The 21,221-nt window shown below is 48.3% G+C and overlaps 1 protein-coding gene across 5 annotated transcripts in view; it reads right to left on the reverse strand.

Annotated features, from left to right (window-relative positions):
• Nucleotides 1-20,341, reverse strand: part of FLNB (filamin B) — a 165,064-nt gene extending 144,723 nt beyond the window's left edge. For all 5 annotated transcript variants that reach the window (XM_063661031.1, XM_054479644.2, XM_054479643.2 and 2 more), the window contains exon 1: nucleotides 19,879-20,341. In XM_063661031.1, coding sequence (XP_063517101.1) covers nucleotides 19,879-20,170 — 292 coding nt within the window. In that variant the 5' untranslated portion in view covers nucleotides 20,171-20,341. The remainder of the gene's footprint in view (nucleotides 1-19,878) is intronic.
• Nucleotides 20,342-21,221: the final 880 nt, after the last annotated feature.

Below are 21,221 nucleotides of genomic sequence, written 5' to 3' on the forward strand. Positions count from 1 at the left end.
AGGTGCAGTAGCTAACACCTGTAATCCCAACACTTTGTGAGACTGAGGTGGGTGGATCACCTGAGGTCAGGAGTTCAAGACCAGCCTGACCAACATGGTGAAATCCCACCTCCACTAAAAAAATACAGAATTAGCTGGGTGTGGTGGCACATGCCTGTAATCCCAGCTACTTGGGAGGCTGAGGCAGGAGAATTGCTTGAACCAGGGAGGCGGAGGTTGCAGTGAGCCGAGATTGTGCTATTGCACTCTAGCCTGGGCAACAAGAGCGAAACTTTGTCTCAAAAAAAAAGAAAAAAAGAAAAAAAAAAATTTTTGGTAGAGATAAGGTCTCCCATGTTGCCCAGGCTGGTCTCAAACTCCTGGCCACAAGTGATCCTCCTGCCTCAGCCTCTCAAAGTGCTGGGATTACAGGCATGAGCAACTGCACCCAGCCAACACAACTTTAATGTATTTAGAGCTTCTGTAGAATCATTCTGGAATGAAATAGATTTATTATATATTTCATGGTAAATTTAAATTTAAAAAAATTCTAAACAACTCTTATTTGTAGACCCCATACACACATGACAGAACTTAGTCCTGTGATTTTCCTATTAAACCCCTGCAGCCTGCTCGATCTTTGTCTGCATTCAATATTCTATGACCACCTCCCCACTACTAGAGCACAAACAACCAGAAGTCGGTGAACAAGTCCCAATCCCCTCTATACTCCTAGCCCCTCTACACCCCTGGCACATGGTAATGGCTGCGCAAGTATCCGAACAAAGCATCTATACATTACTACTCTGAGCTCTTGATCACACTCAGGCATTTTGCATCACAAAAAGACGTTATTCTCTTCCCAGTTCTCCTAGTTCTTTCTCAATCCTTCTGAGCAGGTCAAGTAAAAGGCTGAGTGTAGTGCTAGGTTACCTTCAACACTTCTCCATCTCTTGCTAATTTCCCTTTTTAACCAAAAGAGAGTATGCCTCATGCTGTGAACAGGCAACAGTGCTGGCTGGAATTTAATAACTGTTTGGGGTTTATTTATGGTTACCTTCCATTTACCTAGTGACGCTGTTTTTCCGTTATTATAGTGACACAAAGTCTCCTTTTCAAATACATTTGTTTTACAAGTGAGTCAACTGCAGGGGAAAATAATATTAAGTGAAAAATGAAATAGAGACAGCCGTGGGATATGGCAAAATGGTAAAGGTGGTTCCTTTACGAATGATTGAAGCTTGGGGGACACAGACCTAATCTAGTTCTCCCATTTTATAGATGGGGGGAAAAGGTTCAGAGCGGGGGCCCCAGTGATGGTAGAGGTAGACCTAGGAGTAAGAGCCAGGGTCTGGGCCAGGTGCGGTGGCTCATGCCTGTAATCCCAGCACTTTGGGAGGCCAAGGTGGGCAGATCAATTGAGGCCAGGAGTTCAAAGCCAGCCTGGCCAACATGGTGAAACCTCGTTGATACTAAAAATACAAAAGTTAGCTGAGGCCAGGCACGGTGGCTCACGCCTGTAATCCTAACACTTTGGGAGGCCGAGGCGGGCAGATCGGGCCACCGCACTCCAGCCTGGGTGACAGAGTGAGCCTCTATCTCAAAAAAAAAAAAAAAAGAAAGAAAGAATTAGCTGGGCATGGTGGTGCACGCCTGTAATCCCAGTTACTCAGGGGGCTGAGGCAGGAGAATCCCTTGAACCTGGGAGGCGGAGGTTGTGGTGAGCCGAGATCACGCCACTGCACTCCAGCCTGGGTGACAGGGAGACCCCGTCTGGAAAAAAAAAAAAAGAGCCAGAGTCTAAGTCCGGACATCTGCCTGGGACCTACAATCTTGCCAAATCCAGCATGTCCTACACCTTTCCCAGAAACAGAAACAGGTCTCCAGAAGGGGAGTGGGTTAACACCAGCTGATCATACTGATAATGCCTAAATGACAGTCACCTTTAGTAGCTGGAGAAACAAAAGCTGTTGTGCAAGTGTTTTAAATTTTTGCCCCATCACATGGAAAAAGTACCCAGGCTGACGAATTTCTTCCCATCATTAAAACATAAAGATCTGCATTAGTCACTCAGTGAAGTAAAACCCACACAAATTCTACCTTTGGGAAAGGTGTTGGGCGTTCCCTGGCTACACCAGAGATGGCCTAAAACTGACATTCGGTAGCGCTGCAGTATTAGAAATCTGGTCCAGTTATGAACAGCAGGCAGCTGGTGTCCAAGGAGTAACTGGGGGAAGTACACGGTTCATGCAAGACACAGACAGATTCCTTCTATCCATCAGGGCAAAGACTAATACTCGCCAACTCCTCAAGAGAACTGAAAATACTGGCCCCCAACCTCCCATATCCATTCCTGTCCCAGGAGCCACAGAATTCCCTGTTGGCAGCCTCCTCTGTCACCCTAGCCCAGCGACTTTGATGCTGTTTGTACAGGGCATAACCCAGAAGTCCAGTTTCCAAGCACTAACCACTGTAAAAATATCGTCGCCAGCTCCATGACACCAAGTTGGATAGTGCGGGGGTTTAACGCCATACCCACGGCAGCAAAAATTTTGACAGATGGCAGGCGGCCCCACCATGACCCCAGATGCCAAAGAGCTAGGAGGGAAAGTGCCGCCCAGGGCCAAGGCAGGGACGAGTCAGACTCCTGGGGGATGGGAGCAGCTGGCACAGCTGCCCTTTACTCCAGGTTGAAAGCACACAAGGCAGTCAGCACAGCCTCAGCCTCATGGAGGATGTAACCCTGGCAGTCCCCAACGTGTCTCTCCAGCTCCACCCTCCTCCAAGAAGCCCTGAAAAGAGAAGCGGTAGCCCATGGCATTAACGTGAAGACTTATTTTTCCAAGGCTAAGTGGGAAGTGCAGGGTCTCACAGCAACAATGCTGATACTAACACCACAAACAGCAGCAGCTGACATTTACCAAGCACTTACTATGAGCCAGGCACAGTGCCAAGAGCTTTAGATGCACCTTCTCTTTTATAACTAAGAACTCTGTAAGGCAGAACATTTTTTGTTTGTTTGTTTCAGACAGTCTCGCTCTGTTGATCAGGCTGGAGTGCAGTGGCATGATCTCGGCTCACTGCAACCTCCGCCTCCCAGGTTCTAGCGATTTTCCTGCCTCAGCCTTCCAAGTAGCTGGAATTAAAGGCACACACTACTACCTCTGGCTAATTTTTGTATTTTTAGTAGAGACAGGGTTTCACCATGTTGGCCAGGCTGGTCTCAAACTCCTGGCCTCAAGTGATCTGCACGCCTCAGCCCCCTGAAGTGCATGAGCCACAACGCCTGGCCCCTGTAAGACAGAGCATTTTAGGATCACATTCAGCATATGGACGACAGGCTCCTGGAGGGAAGCAGCTCCCTGGTGTCAGCCAGCTAGCTACAAAGCAGCAAAGCCAAGACTCAGGCCCGGGAGCAAACACAAGACCAGGACCTTACTGCCGCTGCTGGGAGAGCATCTTTCCAAGAGGGTGGTCTGGGACAGGCAAAACCAGGAAAGCAAAAAAAACGGGAAGGAAGGCCAGGTGCAGAGGCTTATGCCTGTAATCTCAGCAATTTGGGAGGCTGAGGAGGGAGTATCACTTGAGCCCGGAGTTCAAGACAAGCCTGGGCAACATGGCAAAACACTACCTCTACAAAAAATGCAAAAGTTAGCTGGGTGTGGTGGTGTGTGCCTGTGGTCCCAGCTACTCGGGAGGCTGAGATGGGAGGATCACCTGAGTCCTGGAGCTCGAGGCTGCAATGAGCCGTGATTGTGCCACTACACTCCAGCCTTTGCCACAGAATGAGATCCTATCTCAAAAAAAAAAAAAAGAAAGAAAGAAAGAAGAAAAGAAAAAAAAAGAAGTGGAAGGGAAGGACATTACAGGAGACAAAAGAAAGGGTGAGGGGGGGCAATGGAGCTACTTAAAAAAAAAAAAAAAAAAGGAAGGCTGGGCTCAGTGGCTCACGCTTGTAATTCTGGCACTTTGGGAGGCCAAGGTGGGCAGATTATGAGGTCAAGAGATCGAGACCATCCTGGCCAATATGATGAAACCCCGTCCCTACTAAAAATACAAAAATTAGCTGGGCATAGTGGCGGCAACTGTAGTACCAGCTACTCAGGAGGCTGAGGCAGGAGAATCGCTTGAACCTGGGAGATGGAGGTTGCAGTGAGCCAAGACTGCACCATTGCAATCCAGCCTGGCAACAAAGCAAGACTCTGTCTCAAGAAAAAAAAAAAAAAAAAAAAAAAGGAGGCTTGGCCAGAAGACCAGAAATGCAGAAATGCCACTCATGATGGTTCCTACTCAACAGTTATCCAAAAACCCAGGTTGCCTCTTCTTCTAAAAAGAGTCTTTTAGGTAGGAGGAGGTATCTTTGACCTATTTCTGCGAGTATTCCCAACCACCTTTCACCTTCCTAGATAATTAGATTGCTTCTTCATCTAGTCTGGAGAGACCACCCCCAGGTCCAGGAATTAGAGGTGTGAAAGACGGGAAAGGAGAAGAGAGAAAGGAGGTTGCGGGGGAGCACGATGACCACCATTCATGGGGCACTCACCCCAGCCCCCACCACCACCTCCAAGGACTGGGTCAAGTGATTTATCAGGATTACATCATTTTATCTTCAATAACGCCAGGAAGGGGGTACTGCTATAGTCTGGGACACAAACTCAGAGAGGTCAAACAATCTTCCCCAAGTCTGCCAGCTAGAAAGCAGCAAGGTCTACCTGACCCATGCTCTGAAGCACTCCGGAAGTGGCTGGATCTGTATCCAGAAGTGGTTTCCATTCCATCTCCTCTGCCTCCTGGCTGAGACAGGATGGCTTCATGGGCCTGGTGTCCTGAGGGCTATTGGGAAATGGTGCCTCCAAAAAAACAATACCATGAAGACCTTAGGGCTACATATAATTTTCAGACTTCTCAAAGTTCCCAGGCAGTCAAGGGTGAACCAAGCTGCCCAAGTACATTGTCAGGCTCACATCTGAAACATGTTTAAACAGCTAATGGAGCTGAGCAACTAAAAGCTAAATGAGTTTCTATGCTGGGCTGCCTATGAAACAAGGTCACAATAGTTACCAAGTATAATAACTATTATTAAGAGACCCTGGCAGTCCCAATAAAAGTAGGTCCTAAAAACTTTTAAGAGATAGAAAGTGGCTGGAACACCTCCATGCCGTGGTTGACCAAACATATTTCTAGACCAAGGGAGACTTGCAAACCACAATGAGACTCAAATGAGACCTTTCATTTTAAAGCTGGACAAAGCTCAGCAATAACTCAATTGAAGATGAATCTTGTTATAACCATCAGTATGACCAATATTATTTCACAAAGCATTTCCAGTCCACAGTCACATTTTTCCTAAGAAAGGAATCTCTTTCTTCCCTATTCTGATTAAAAGGCAGCTGTAAGCAAAATTCCCTAAAAGTAGAAAAAGATTCATTAAAATTCTTCACAGGTGATGTTTTTTTCTTTATATTTTTCTGTGTTCTTGCAATTTTTTGCAAAGAGTAAGAACTACAGATGTAACTTTTTAATGCTCCAATAAAAATTTATTAGAATTGAATTTCAGGCCGAACACAGTGGCTCACTCCTGTAATCCCAGCACTTTGGGAGGAGCAGGCAGGTGGATCACTTGACGTCAGGAGTTCAAGACAAGCTTGGCCTGTCTCTATAAAAATACAAAAATTAGCCGGGCATGGTGGCACGCGCCTATAGTCCCAGCTACTCGGGAGGCTGAGGCAGGAGAATCACTTGAACCCAGGAGGCAGAAGTTGCAGTGAGCCAAGATTGCAGTTTGGGCAACAAAAGGAGACCTCATTTCTTTTTTTTATTTTATTTTATTATTATTATTATTATTATTATTATTATTATTATACTAGACATCATTTCAAAAAAAAAAAAAAGGCCGAGTTCGGTGGCTCAAGCCTGATCCCAGCACTTTAGGAGGCCGAGGTGGGTGGATCTCGAGGTCAGGAGCTCGGGACCAGGCTGGCCAACATGGTGAAACCCCGTCTCTACTAAAAATACAAAATAGCCAGGCGTGGTGGCATGCACCTGTATTCCCAGCTACTCGGGAGGCTGAGGCAAGAGAATTGCTTGAACCCAGGAGGTGGAGGTTGCAAGTGAGCCAAGATTGCGCCACTGTACTCCAGCCTGGGAGACAGAGCAAGACTCTGTCTCAAAAAAAAAAGAAGCAAATTTCAAAGACATGCTGAGCTGATGGCTTTCCTTGGGAAAGCAGTAAAATATGAAGATTAAAATCTCAGACAAAGATCTGAGTAATAACCACACACTCATTGGCAAATCTGGGTGTGCCTCAGTTTTCTCATCTGCATAACGGGAATTACAACAATAACTACTTCTCAGAATTGCAATGATGTTTCGTATAGCTATTAGTAAGAAGCGTTTATCACAATGCCTGGTACTTAGTATGGGCTCTCTCTATATTCACTATAACGAATGAAACTGTTACTATGATTGCGACTTTCAGTAATTTCCTGTTAAATTCATTTTCTGAGCTTCACCTGGAAAAGGCCTTGTTCTCTAACAGTTGTTGAAGCAAATCACAGATGTCCAGAGAATGAACATGAACTGCTGAGTCCTTTAAGTTCAGCATCACAGTCCAAAAAACAAAGTGTTCCACTGGGACCCCAGACCCAGTTGTCTACTACATATAATTCCCACTTCAGTAAAGGCAGCAAAGAAGCACTGTTTTGCATTTTCTGAATTGCAAATAAGTCAATGTACCAGACTTAATACTCAAGCTATTATGCTAGAGACTGTTTATTTAACAAGTTATGTATTAAATTCCTATTAAGTGCCAAGCTCAGAGCCACAGAGGTAAACAAGAGACACAGCGCCTGCCCCTGGAGCACTGACGACCCGTGGGAGAGTAAGAAGGCCATTTAGAACACCAATACAGCTCAGTAAGAGGGCAGTGTGGCCAAGCGCAGTGGCTCATGCCTGTAATCCCCACACTTTGGGAGGCTGAGGCAGGCAGATTGCTTGAGCCCAGGAGTTCAAGACCAGCCTGGGCAACATAGCAAACCGAATCTCTACAAAAAATACAAAATTAGCCAGGCATATTGGTGTGTGTGCCTGTAATTCTGACTACGTGGGAGGCTGAGGTGGGAGCATCACTTGAGCCAAGGAGGTCGAGGCTGCAGTGAGCTGTGATGGCACCACTGCACTCTAGCCTGGGTGACAGAGCAAGACTCTGTCTCCAAAAAAAAAAAAACAAAAAAACAAAAAAACAAGGTGTTGGGTGCCCAGGAGAGGACCTCATGCCCAACTTTGGGTGTGACTCTCCATGGATGTCAGACAAGAGTGCTGAGAAAAAAGGATAGCAGAGACAATTAGGTAAGAGGTGCACACCTGCAGGAAGTGTAATGTGACACCTGGATCACTTCCTGTAAAGGACTCCCTAACAGGAGAGCCATCCCCCAGGTGCTAGCTTGCCTCCTTTGGTGAAGATAAGGAATGTGACAAGCCACTGCCCAGGTGCTTTCAAGCCAACTCTGCCAAGGCACCTCACTCAGAACACATTCCGGGTTCTGCCCCTGGATGGCTGGAAGCTCCACCAAGGGCCCCCATCCCAGTGGCAGCACATCCCTGGTCTTCCAGCAGGTACCCCTGCCTCTGCTGAGAGGGTATCTTGTAAACAGAACCCCGAACTCTGCTCAACTGATAGCACTACAGACTCACAAAGGCCTTTTAGGGTCTCAGCTCAAAGGCCTTGCACCTCAGGTCCCCTGGGAGGCAGGGCCTGGTCCCATACTCTGGCCTGCTTTACCCCACACCAAGGGAACAATCAGTTTGTTCCTGGGCAAGAAGCACCAGGCCGGGCCCCTGCTCCCACAATAGGCTGTAGATGCCAAACCATTCTTGTGTCCCTGGAATCTGATAAACCACTTCAAGGAGGTGCAGGGAAACCAGGGTGATACGCACAAGAAGTGTGGCACAAGCATGATAAGAACTTATTTTCTTGGGACACAGGGGAAACTGAGAAATCCTATTTTAGCCACCAAGAAACTTTTCCTGCCCGGGCCTCCCTAGGAGGCCTGCCTCTTCCTCAGTCACACTCAGCACAGGCGGAAGGTAGCACCGCTCCTGCCTGTTGAAGGAAAGCTGACTGCTGCTTGCTGTTTTTCACCTTAAAGTCTGAATTTATGGGCTGCGGCAAATTTACATAGTGCCTGCCACAAATCCCCACCCGTTTCCCTATAGCTCGAATGCCAAAATTCCACCCTGCACTCCAAATAACTCCAGCCTCTTTAGTAGCCTTTTTTTTTTTTTTTTTCTGGAAAGGAAATTCCAGAAAAGTTGTCTGGCATGGTAAAGCCTGACAGCCTTATGAAAATACTCAGAAAGGTGACCCATTTAGTCAAAAGAGCTTTCAGATCTCTATGAGAAAAGGAATTCATGCCAGCATAAAGGGCCTTCAGAGAGAGAGAACAGGAGTGCTGTGTTAACACCCAGACCTTTCAGCAAGCCAGCCCTGCAACGGCTGGGGAGGCTGAGCCCTGAATGGGCTCAGCTTTCTCTCTCAGGAGAGGTGCGCCTCAGGAGACGCCCGTGGGGATCACAAGTTCAGCTCTGGCTCACACGACTTCGTGCTGCGGCGCACACCAAGAGGTCTGCCCACGAGGCTACCTGCAGATGAGCGGAAAGCCGCCTGCTTGGATTGGAAGCAGGCTGCCCACTTGTGCCAGGGCCATGGGACTGATAAAGGCCGGGTGCTAGGCCTGGAAAGAAGGGTGCAGTTGCTGGGCTCACCAGCAAACACAACCCAGCACACCCTCCCACCAGTTAAACAAAGTAGCAGAAGAAAAGGGCATGGGTGAACTCATTCCTGACAGAGCACAGCTGTGCCTATGTCCGCTGTCACCAAGGATCTCCTGGCATAGTTGGCTCTCAACAACACTCCCCCCAACACACACACACACACACACACACACACACACATCCTGTGGTGTCATGGTGTGTGCTGTGAGCCCTGCAGCCAGGGGGAGTTCCAGGGACACCTCCTTCCTCACTTCTGGTTTCTAGACCTCATAAACAAAAGCCCTGCCCACCTCCTCCAAAGAAACCGTTAGCTGGTCCCTACTCTCTACACCTGAGGTGATATTACTGCCCCCTGGAAACCAAAGGCAGGGAAAGAACTGGAGCAATGTCTCCAAAAACTGGAAAAGGTCCCAGTCAGAGCTCCGCGGTGTGGGAAAAGATATGGCAAGTAACCCCCAAAAAGTTTTGTTTTGTAGAACGAAATTTCAGTTTCACATGAATCAAGCGCAAATGAGTGAAGTTTGGAGCAAAGCAAAACAAGAAGAAAAAAAATCCACAGAATCAGAAAACAGTCTCTTCTACACCCTCTCACTACAATATATCTATTTTACTTTACAGAGTGTCAAACTCAGCTTTGATACAAAAATCCTTTACAGCATGATGCAGGCAAGGATTAAGCCTGACCTGTAAAGTGAGGCAGAGCTGAGCCTCAGTTTTCTCATCTGTAAAATGGAAACAGATGTCAACCTAAAAGAAAGAGGCTGAGGCTTAAAATTTAAACTATTAAAGAGTTTACTTGAGCCAAAGTGAAGACAGCTGCCTGAAAGACTCAGGCCCAAGTAACCTTGGATATGAGCTCTGTCTGGCCTTTGTTGCAAGCAGGTTTCTAAAAGCAAAAGAGGGGACAGACAGGGAGTGGGCTGATACAAAGTTTTTTATCAGGAATTCTCATTGGCTTACAGAAATAGCATTGATTAGTGGTTGGCCATCCATCGTTAAGCTATAGGGTGTGGATTATGGCACTGCGTGCAGCATTATTAGATTAATTTATAGCTAATTTTGACAATAGCAATTGCCTTGTTTTAGAAACGGGTCTCACTCTGTCGCTCAGGCTAGAGTGCAGTGACGCAATCATAACTCACTGCAGACTCAAACTCCTGGGCTCAAGCTATCCTCCCAACTCAGCCTCCCAAGTAGCTACGACTATGCAGGCTTGTGCCACTGCATCCAGATAATTTTTTTTTTTTTTTTTTTTTTTTTTTTTGTAGAGATGCGATCTCACCCAGGCTGGTCTTAAACTCCTGGCCTCAAAAGATCCTCCAGCCTCAGCCTTCCAAAGTGCTGCAATTATAGGACAGGCATGTACCACCGCACCTAGCCAGCAACCAATTTTAAGAAATGAATACATAGGCGGGGCACAGTGGCTCACACTCGTAATCCGAGCACTTTGGGAGGCCAAAGCGGGCGGATTACCTGAGGTCGGGAGTTCAAGACCAGCCTGGCCAACATGCTGAAACCCCGTTTCTACTAAAAATACAAAAAATTAACGGCTGTGGTGCCAGGTGCCTGTAATCCCAGCTACTGGAGAGGTTGGGGCGGGAGAATCGCTGGAACCCGGGAGGCAGAGGTTGCAGTGAGCCAAGATAGCGCCACTGTACTCCAGCCTGGGTGACAGTGAGACCCTGTCTTAAAATAAATAAATAAATAAATAAAAATAAAAATACCAAATTAGCCAGGCAAGGTGGCAGGCACCTGTAATCCCAGCTACTCAGGAGGCTGTGGCATGAGAATCACTTGAACCCCGGAGGCGGAGGTTGCAGTGAGCCAAGATTGCACCACTACACTCCAGCCTGGTGACAAAGCAAAACTCTGCCTCAAAAAAAAAAAAAAGTCAATGAATACATAGCTCAAAGAGGGTAGCAGAATGTGTTCGCTGTCTCATTTAATGTCTTTCCAGGCCTGATACTTTAAAAGGACTCGCCTTCTTCCGATAAAAGTTCTTTTCTTTTCTCATAGATGTAAAGCCACTAGTTTTGCAGAGTTCATGAGGATTAGAAGTAGTATAAGTAAGATAGACCAATGCTCAGCAGATGGAAGTTGTGAGAAATACTAGATGTTATATTAGAGGATGAATATCCTCAACAGTGCACACCTCAACATTCAGTACACAGCCGGCATTATTTGTATGTATTCTTGGTACCAAGAAGAGCCAAAGAATAATATGTAGGAGGACAAGGGTCCTCCTTGCCAAGCTTTTTACATGCGCTGCTTAGAAAAGCCAGATTTTGATAATGGAGAAAGGGAGAGAGTCAGCGGCTTTGTCACAATAACTCAGTCTGATAGGCAGTCTTGGCTAAGTGAAAAACCAAACTGCTTCTTTGCTTATAGTACAAGAAAATTTTGGCCAAGGGCATTCTACTGCATGGGATCTGGCCAAAAGTGTTCTTTGGTAAATGCTGTACTCAAACAATGGGCATAAGTAAAATCTCATCAAATTGTTTTTAAAAATAAACAGTTTGCAGAAGAGTTACAATAACCATCTACAGTTTATCAAAGGAACACATTTAAGTCAGCTGCTCTAAGGCCCTTAGAGGGCAGGAGCTTCAAACATAGCTCAGTATTTTTCTTTGTCCTCCTCCCCTCCCACAGAATAAATCCTGATACTGGCCAGGCGCGATGGCTCACACCTGTAATCCCAGCACTTTGAGAGGCCAAAGCGGGCGGATCACCTGAGGTCGGGAGTTCGAGACCAGCCTGACCAACATGGAGACCCCTCATCTCTACTAAAAATACAAAAAAAATTATCCAGGTGTGATGGTGCATGCCTGTAATCCCAGCTACTTGGGAGGCTGAGGCAGGAGAATCTCTTGAACCCGGGAGGCGGAGGTTGCAGTGAGCTGAGATAGAGCCACTGCACTCCAGCCTGGATGACAACAGCGAAACTCCATCTCAAAAAAAAATAATAAAAATAAAATAGAATAATAAATTGTGATACTAAGTGGGCCTGATTAAAATACCCAGTAATTCCGTCCTCTGTACCATCTATACCTACTCTCACCTACTGGTTCATCACTTTAGTCATAAAGACACCCATTTGGTTTTCTAATCATTTTCCCCAAAAAGCTTTCTTCCCAGTACATGGACTCAGTTTCCTATGAAAAGTGAGTTAGACACCTTAAAAATACAAGATCACTTCTCAAGCTCCTGAAGAAGAAAGTATTGTTGTTTATTATACAATAACCTGAGCTAACTTAGGGATTACTGTGCCCGTTTAATGAATAACTAGATTTACAACAGTAATGTAAGATGGCTTCTAGTAGAATGTCATGAAAAGCAATTGTAATCATTATAAAAGCAGGAAATAGCCCCATTTAGATTAAAATGGCTCATTCCATTGAATGTTTTCATTAGTTAAACTTATTGTTGGGGGAAGGTGTTATAATTACAGATCCAGCTCCTTAATTTAGAATACTCAAAGATGAAAATTAAAAGCAGAATAACAAGAATATGGAAAAAAGAAAAAAACTAAATGTAGAAACACAAACCTTCACAGGAGCCTCCAAAAGAGGTATGTCCACTCCAAGGGCACATAAGATAATCCGTTAGAGCCAGGAAAAAAACAGATTTTATATTTGGATTTGTCATCTAAAAAGAAACTAAACTTTACTAATGTTTAATATACAAATTGACAGTAGAATATGTTTATAGCTTATAAATATATATAAATAAATATATAAAAAATATATATATATATATATATATGAGGAAGGGGCACATACAAAACTTTCTGCTAATAGGAATGACTGGAGCAACAGGTGAGACCCCTGAGATAAATGACCCCTTTTGGCTGGGTTTACTACCCTACACTAAACAAGGGGCTAGATGCGGTGGCTTACACCTGTAATACCAGCACTTTGGGAGTCCAGGCGGGTGGATCACCTGAGGTCAGGAGTTCGAGGCCAGCCTGACCAACATGGTGAAACCCCATATCTACTAAAAATACAAAATTAGCCAGGTGTGCACATGCCTATAATCCCAGCTACTTGGGAGGCTCAGGCAGGAGAATCTCTTGAACCCAGGAGATGGAGGCTGCAGTGAGCCGAGATCATGCCACTGTACTGCACTCCAGCCTAGGCAACAAGAGTGAAACTCCAACTCAAAAAAATAAACAAACAAACAAACTCAAGGAGCATACCCCATAGGCAGCCTCCAGTTTCAGAAAGCCCTTGGTAAGCCAGCCCTGCGCCCCCCCCACACTGCCCCTCTGACCTGAGCATCAAGACCTCTCAACTGATACACTTGTCTGCTCCTGTGCTAAATGTGTTTCCCTGCCTAATTCTAGTCACGCTTTAGGTCTTAGCTGAAAGGTCCCTTCCTCCAGGGAACCTTCTAGATTACCCATACCCAGCCTAGGGTTAGGTGCTCCTTCTTTTCAGAGGGCTTGGCACCTAGATCCTTGCTACCTACAGTGCGGTCCACAGACAGCAGGATCTGAAGCTGACTGGAAACGCAGAATCCCAGCCTACACCCCAGCACCTACTCAATCAGACCTGCATTTTTAACAAAGTCCCCAGGTGATGAGCATGGGCCTGAAGGTTTGAGCAGCTCTCCTCTGCATGGTTCTCCCTGCTTGCTTGTCTCTTCTCCTCTGAGCAGTATCTGAGGCAAGCAAAGGACATGATCCTCTCATTCCTGTTGTCCTAGCACCCAGCACATGGCCTGGTTTAGAGATGGGCTTTCATATATTTGTTGAATGAGGAAAGGAAGAAAGGATCTTGGGAGACATCTTCATCAGAGGTTCTGAACTTGGAAAAAGGTAACAGTTAACACACCAGATGACGGCAATAGGATTCCAAAAATATCTGGACTGGCCAGAGAATAGACAGAAGACAAGACAAAGTCCTGGACTTGGGTCCAAAAGCACAATATTCATAGTGATAATGACAACACTGTGCTACAACTTAACCTAATCAAATATAATGCTCCCAGCAACTCTAAGACAGCAACTATTTTGCTCTTGCATTTTATAGACAGGGAAGCAGGCACAGAAAAGTTAAAGCAGTGGACTAGAGTTGCACAGCTGGTATCAGGCAGAGTGCGGATTAGAATCCAGACAGTCTAGCTTCAGACCGAGGCCCTGAATCATTAGGCTACATCTAGTTTTGCCTAGGATGTGCTACCTAGAAACTGATGTAGCAAAGTTGGCTGAGCCCGGTGGCTGACGCCTGTAATCCCAGCACTTTTGGAGGCCGAGGCAGGAGGATCACGAGGTTGGGAGTTCGAGACCAGCCTGACCAACAAGGTGAAACCTCATCTCTACTAGAAATACAAAAATTAGCCAGACACGGTGGCGGCGCACGCCTGTAATCCCAGCTACTCAGGAGGTTGAGGCAGGAGAATTGCTTGACCCCAGGAGACAGAGGTTGCAAGACTCCACCTCAAAAAAAAAGAAAAAGCAAGGTGACTGGCACCCTGACCATGGAGCCACTGAAGGCAGGGCCTAAAGGCTCTAGGCCCTGAGTATCTGCTCCCCCAAGGAGCAGGGCAGCCATACTCAACTAAGCCAGCAGCCCACTCCATGGTACCTGCCTCACAGCACAAAACCAGGACCCAAGAGACACAATTTGGCTCCAAATCAAAGCCCTCCTTTAGCTCAGACTCTCCAAGAACGAAGGCGGCTGCCGACTGGCATGCTGGCTCCGCCGTTGCTGGGAGAACTCCACAGAGGCCCAACCAACATCTGGAAGTGATTTGGACCAGAGATTCCTATACGGGGTGGGAGGTTGGAATGACCAGACACCTGGAGCTCCCTGTCCAGCTTGGAAACAAAGCTGGTGTGAATGGGCCCTGGAGGCAGCTGTAACATAGCAGGGGGCAGCCCCTTTCAAGGAGGCGACAACCTCTAGGCAGTCCATAGCCGTATTTTAGCAAGTAGGATCAACCTTAGCCAACCAAGCTGTTCTCCCCAGAGCGCGCTGATTTCAAATGCCCTTTCAGTGTGCAAACCTCTCCGGCATGACTTTTGAGATTATTAAACAGTGCCTTATTTAATTAACAGGCATTCACAGAGCACTTACTATGTACCATAAACTGTGCCAAGCACTTTAAAAATTATTAACTTGTTTAATCTGTATAACAGCCTTTTAAGGAGGTAGTTATTATCCCCATTTTAGTGATAAGAAAACCAAGGCACAGAAGTTTCTTAACAGCTACTTAGTGGCAAGCGGGATTTGAACCAAGAATCCTTGCTCTTAACTACTACACGAGCGACATTGAATGCTAATGTGCCACCTTGTACATGGCCCACAACATGTTATTAATAATTCTGACAAAGCATGCTACTTTGCCACTTTTTTTTGAGATGGAGTTTTGCTCCTGTTGCCCAAGCTGGAGTGCAATGGCGTGATCTCAGCTCAACACAGCCTCCGCCTCTTGGGTTCAAGCTATTGTCCTGCCTCAGCCTCCTGCGTAGCTGGGATTACAGGCATGCACCACCACGGCCATCTAATTTTGTATTTTTAGTAGAGATGCGGTTTCTCCATGTTGGTCAGGCTGGTCTCAAACTCCGGACCTCAGGTGATCCACCCACCTCGGCCTCCCAGGGTGCTGGGATTACAAGCATGAGCCACCACGCCCGGCCAACTTTGCTACTTTTTAAGCACTCTCTGTACTACCCAAAAGACACGCTGGCATCTGCTAGACGTGCAAGAAAGAGCAGAACTTAAAGTTATTTGGAAATTATTTTGGTAGTAGTAGCACAAAAGGGAGAGGAAAGAAAAGGAGCTGACTGGACCAGTGACCCGCCACCCTGGAAACTGCCTAGTGACCCGAAGTCTTGGGAACACGCACCCTGCCTGCTCTGGCGCTGGCCTGGTGCAAGTCAGTCAAGCAAACTTTAGGGTTAGACTACATCCTCTGAAAAGGAAACAATTCCTTTCTCTAAAGGCCCAAAACAAAACACACCACCCAAACTTCTAGGCCTTGATCATCATTCTTGGGCTGAGAGACCTCGTTTCCTCCCAGCTGGGTGGACTGCCCCATGTCAGAAAGGTTTTTGGAAAAACAAGTAAATAAAACTGCCAACTCCTGGCAAACAGCTGGAATTAAAGACACTGAGTCCTCACTATGAACTGCCCACCACATAACAAGAAACGTAAGGAAATTTTCAACTTTTGGATGGCGCCTAGGGCCTACTTTACAATGAACCACAAATGTGAATCAATAGCCAGGGTTGTCTTTCAGTGAATTCTAGGCAGAAAAGCCAGAGTTCCCCGGCAGCTGTTGAACCACCACCTATCTCAGAGCTGGAGGCATGTACACAATTCTAATGACTCTACAACTGTCTGGCCTTATCCAAAGCATACAAAACCCTGTATTCATTCAATGATACCTTCCCTGACGATGGAATAAAACATCATCCACTGGGTAGTAGGAAATCTCAACCAACCAACCAAAACACAATGAGGAAAACACAAGAGGCAAACTGATCCCACTTAATTCCCGGCTGACTCTCAACTTGTGAGACCTTCATCACAGCCCAGAGGATTCATCCTGCCAATCATGGAAGGCCCTGACATCCCTATTTTGTCCAAGGTCAGAGGTTCAGAGTGTGGGTATCCAGCCACCACCCTAACACCTAAGACTTGCAAACCTAGTGTTGCAGGGACCCTCTGATGTGGAGAGAAAAGCTGTATTTTACTCATCTCTGAAACTGGAAGGCAAGTCAGTTAAGGCTCCAATTCAACAGCTGGGCAGACCTGGGTTTCAGACACCATTTACTAGCTAGCTGGGTCACCTCCACAAGTGGCTTCACTCCTGTTTCCCATCTTTAAATAAAGATAATAATACTAACCATGGCAAGAGTATGATCAACCAAATAGGAACAAACAACCAGGCTGTTCTCCCCTGATTCTGAACGTCCCTTCGGTGTGCAAACTATTCGGGCATGACTTTTTTTTTTTTTTTTTGAGTCAGGGTCTCGCTCTCCCAGGCTGGAGTGCAGTTACACAAAGACCTCGGCTCACTGCAACCTCCACCTCCCGGGTTCAAGCAATTCTCCTGCCTCAGCCTTCCGAGTAGCTGCACCTTATTTAATTAACAGGCGCCATTTTCTAAGCAACACATGCCCAGGACAGTGTTAAGCCCTGAACTCTCTAAGTGACTTGCAGAAGCAGATCATTAGAGATAGGGCAGTAGTTGCTGTCAATCAGTGATTAGCATGAAGATTCAATGGGGTGATCAATAGAACACACTTAACACCCAGTAGGTACCCCCAAATTGAAGCTAGTGTCATTGTCAGCACAATGTAACGCAACCTAAGCAGTGAATATATGAACCTTAGTCCAAGCTGGAGGTAACTTTGCCTTGAAGGATGAAGGACCATTACCCAAACAGCCTCAAGAGCTGAAGGAAGAACCCTCCTGCTTTATCCCCACAGCAGTCCTGGCACTTGCCAGGGCTCTCTGGTCTCCAGAGGCTGGAAAACCTGTTTGTTGCAAGATCTCTCGGGAGAGCAATTAGGCAGCCAATGATACAAGTCATAAATGTGGTCACACCCTTTAACCCAGGAATGTCACTCTGGGGAATATGATCCAAGAAATCATTAAAAAGGAAAAAAATAGAATGCAAGTTGTGGTAGGAACAGGAAGAAGCTGCCAACAGCCCACAGGCCCAGCACAGAGGAAGGGAAGCTAACTAACCCTGGAATGTCGGGACAATGGGAGTAGCTAGGGCCTGAGTGGATTCGAAAATAAAAATCAGGAGGACCGGGCTGGGCGTGGTGGCTCAGGCCTGTAACCCCAGCACTTGGGATGCCGAGGCGGGCATATCATGAGGTCGAGTTCGAGACCAGCCTGGCCAACATGGTGAAACCCCGCCTCTACTAAGAATACAAAAATTAGCCGGGCGTGCTGGCATGTGCCTGTAATTCTAGCTACTCAGGAAGAATTCTAGCTACTCAGAAGAATCGCTTGAACCCAGGAGGCGGAGGTTGCAGTGAGCGCAGATGGCACCATTGTACTCCAGCCTGGAGACAGAGCAAGGCTCCATCTCAGGGTGGGGCGGTGGTGGGGAGGGGGAGCAGGGAATCAGGAGAACCATGTAAAAAAATGTAGACAAAATCTAGAATGAGACCCACAGCCCCGGGCACTGATGAGAGACAGTGCTGGAAGTAGCTGCTGCCTCTGTAAACAGTAGGTAGATCAAGCAGTCTGTGATTTGCTAGTGCTGCGGTTTGGTTTGGTTTTGTTGTTGTTTTAAAGATTTTATGTCGTATCTGGATACTTCTGGTTTACTTTAAGTTTCTTTATTCAGTTAATTAAATAAATACACATTTTTAAAACAAAGAACAGATCCAAATTGAGCCCAGCTGGGCCTTGGGATTCTTCAGAGGGGAAGCTGGTTTCTGAATGGTAAAGAATTCCGGGAGATTCTGAGGTTCTCCCTCCCCAGTGCAGGAGATGGACCCCAGAAAGAAGACAACAGCGTGCCATGCAGATTCTTCTGCAGGGAAGCCACCCTTGGGGAGGGGGAGGGCTGCTGGAGATCAGCCGGGTGGTGCGGCTGCCATCTGGGCCCAGGAAACAGGAAGCAGCCTTACCTGCCAGGACAGGTGTGGGGGAAGGGAAGGGTGAGGCCCTAAGGCCTAGGGGAGGTTCAGCCTAGAGGGAATCCCTTTTCCACTGGAGAAAGTCCTGGCAGCCACACCCATCTCCCTTTCTTCCTGTCACTAGGGTCACTATAGTGACCTGGTTTCCTCAGGAAGAGACCCAAATCACAGGCCAGGGCCACTCCCTGGTTCTCCTTAGGAAGAGATCCAGACCCAGGACCCTCCTTCGCCCCAACCCACACCCACCCACCCACATACACACACACATAAACACATGTAGGTGGATACACATTCTCTGCATACATACTCTGCATACCCATTCCGTGTACACGCAAACTCTTTGCATATGCACATGCTATACACACATGCTATGTGTGTACACACATTCTCTGCACACACACCCACATGCACACACACATCACAGCTCCTACCATCACAGCCCACACTCTCAGCAGCCTTGTGGCCCTCTGGGAAGCCCCCAACTATCTCAGACCACAAGGGAGACTTCATCCTTATTCTTCCTCCCCAGCCCAGAAGGTCCAGTCCAGCAAGAGACACCAATTCCCTACCTCCTTTCAGGAAGACCCTGGTGTAGGTTTAGGAGGGGAGAGGAAAACAAAGCCTCCTTCTAACTGTTGCCCACTTCCTTCAATTCTCAGCTGGGCCCTACTTGCTGACCTTGGACAGGTCAATTAACCCTCCGGACCCCCTTATCTGTAAAATGGGTCTAGCCTCACCCCAGGTGGCAGGATGCGTAGGGACGGAGATAACTTAGAAGGCTGACGGTACACAGTGCACGCTAGTTGGGCTCCCTACAAGACAGCAATTACTGTTACCACCACCATCCCTAAATTATAACTTCGGCAGCAAGAAGTGGGTTCAACCTGCGGCGCGCGGCCAGAGCTGAGCTGGGAGCAGAGAGAGCGAGGACACACACCCGCGCCTCCCCTTGCAACCTCGGGGCCCACACCCATTCCAGCGACCAGGGGAAGGTACCAGGTCTCCGTCTCCACCTGGGCGGGGAGGCCCCAGGCGCAGAGAACGGTTCCTCCCCAGGTCTCACGGCCCGGCCTCCGAGCCAACGCCCATTCAGCTGCGGCTGAGAGCACCAACCTGGGCGCAGCCGGGAGAGCGCTCCGCAGAGCATCTGACCCTAGGGCCCGCCCCCGGGGACAGCGAACGAGGGTTTCTAGTCCCCTAGCTCCCATAGGGGCGCCCCAGGTGCAGAGAAATGCAACAACTCCACCTCTCCTCCTGTGACCCCAGCCCAAACCCTCAACCCTTAGCCAGCCAAAGGTGCACTGCTGGGGCGCACGGCGGGGAGCGATCACAACAGGTCCCATCCCAGGGGAGGACACCGGGGAGGGGGTCTAGGCCCCCTATATCCCACCCCTGGGGACGACTCCCCCTTATCTCCGAGGTGGGGGCGCGCTGCGGGAAGTCCTCGCCCTCCGCAGGGGTGCACGCGCGGGGGCGGGTCGGCACCACAGTGGGCGCCTGGGCCCGGCCAGAGAACTCACCGATGGACACGAGCTTGATGCTCTCACGGTCCAGGAACTCGAGCGCCACGGACACATTCTCGAGCTGCATCTGGCGAAAGGTGGGCCGCTGATGGTACTTGCGGTACATGCGCTTCTGGCTGAGCACCTCGAGCAGCGCGATGAGCCGCAGCCCGTCGCTCAGGTCGGTCTGCAGGTTGCCGATGCGTTTGTTCACGCACTTGAGGTGCTCGTTGCACCAGCGTGTGAACGTGTTCTGCTGGATCTTCTTCCAAGGCGCGTCCTCCGCCAGATCCTTCTCGGTTACCGGCATCCTGGTGGCGGGGAGAGCGCAATGCGCAACGAGCTGCCGGGGACTGGTGTTTGAAGGCCCAAGGGCCGAAGGAGCGAGAACCGAAGCGGAGCGGGAGCGGGGTTCGAACTTGCTGCTACCGGAGCCACGGCCGGTGCTGCTCTGTGGCCGCCCGCCCCTGACCGCGCAAGGCGCCTGGCCCCGCGCCTGCGCGCTGAGCCGCCCCGCCCCCAAGCCCCGCCCCGTCCCGTCCCGACCCTCCCGCGGGAGTTCCTGGGCCACGCTCGCCTCCTGCCGCCTGTCGCAGGTACTGCGCCCCACTGCGTCCTGGGACCCGCGCTCGAAGCCCACCACCCCAGCAGGACGTAGGGCTCTCTAAATCACCCGGTCAGCCCCGGGGTGGGGGGACCCGCGGGGGCTGGGAGCCGGACAGAATGGGTCGGGCCGCAGTGGGACTTGCGGGAGGGGCGCGCGGGGCGGAGGTCTTCATCCACATATAGATTCAATAAAATTCAGTAAGGGCTTTTATTGAGATCCACCTGTGTACCAGGCATTCTTCTCAGAGCCTGCCAACCAGTAGTAAATCAGACAAACGTATTGCACAACCTCAAGGAGTTCACAGTCTAATGGGAGAGAAAAATGTAAATCCACCATCACCAACAGCCCAGTAGTGGTGGTAAAAATGAAAGGCTTGTTGCATGTCTTAGTTTCCAGTTACTGCTGTAACAAGTTACCAAAACTTAGTGTCTTTGAAAACATACACCCACAAATGTGTTATCCTTCAGTTCTGTAGGTTCGATGGCCCACACAGGTCTCGCTGAGCTAAAAACCAAGTGTTGGCAGGATGCATTCCCTTCTGGAGGCTGTAGGGAAGAATCTGTTTCCTTGTGTTTTCTAACTTCCAGAAGCTGCCTGCGCGCCTGACTCCTGCCCCTTTTCTCTGTGAAAGCCTGCAATGGGCTGGGCACAGTGGCTCACACCTGTAATCCCACCACTTTGGGAGGCCAAGGTGGGTAGATCACCTGAGGTCAGGAGTTCGAGACCAGCCTGGCCAACATGGTGAAACCCCATC

This window comes from Pongo pygmaeus, chromosome 2 (assembly GCF_028885625.2).
Source record: "Pongo pygmaeus isolate AG05252 chromosome 2, NHGRI_mPonPyg2-v2.0_pri, whole genome shotgun sequence".
In the NCBI taxonomy this organism is placed as follows: domain Eukaryota; kingdom Metazoa; phylum Chordata; class Mammalia; order Primates; family Hominidae; genus Pongo; species Pongo pygmaeus.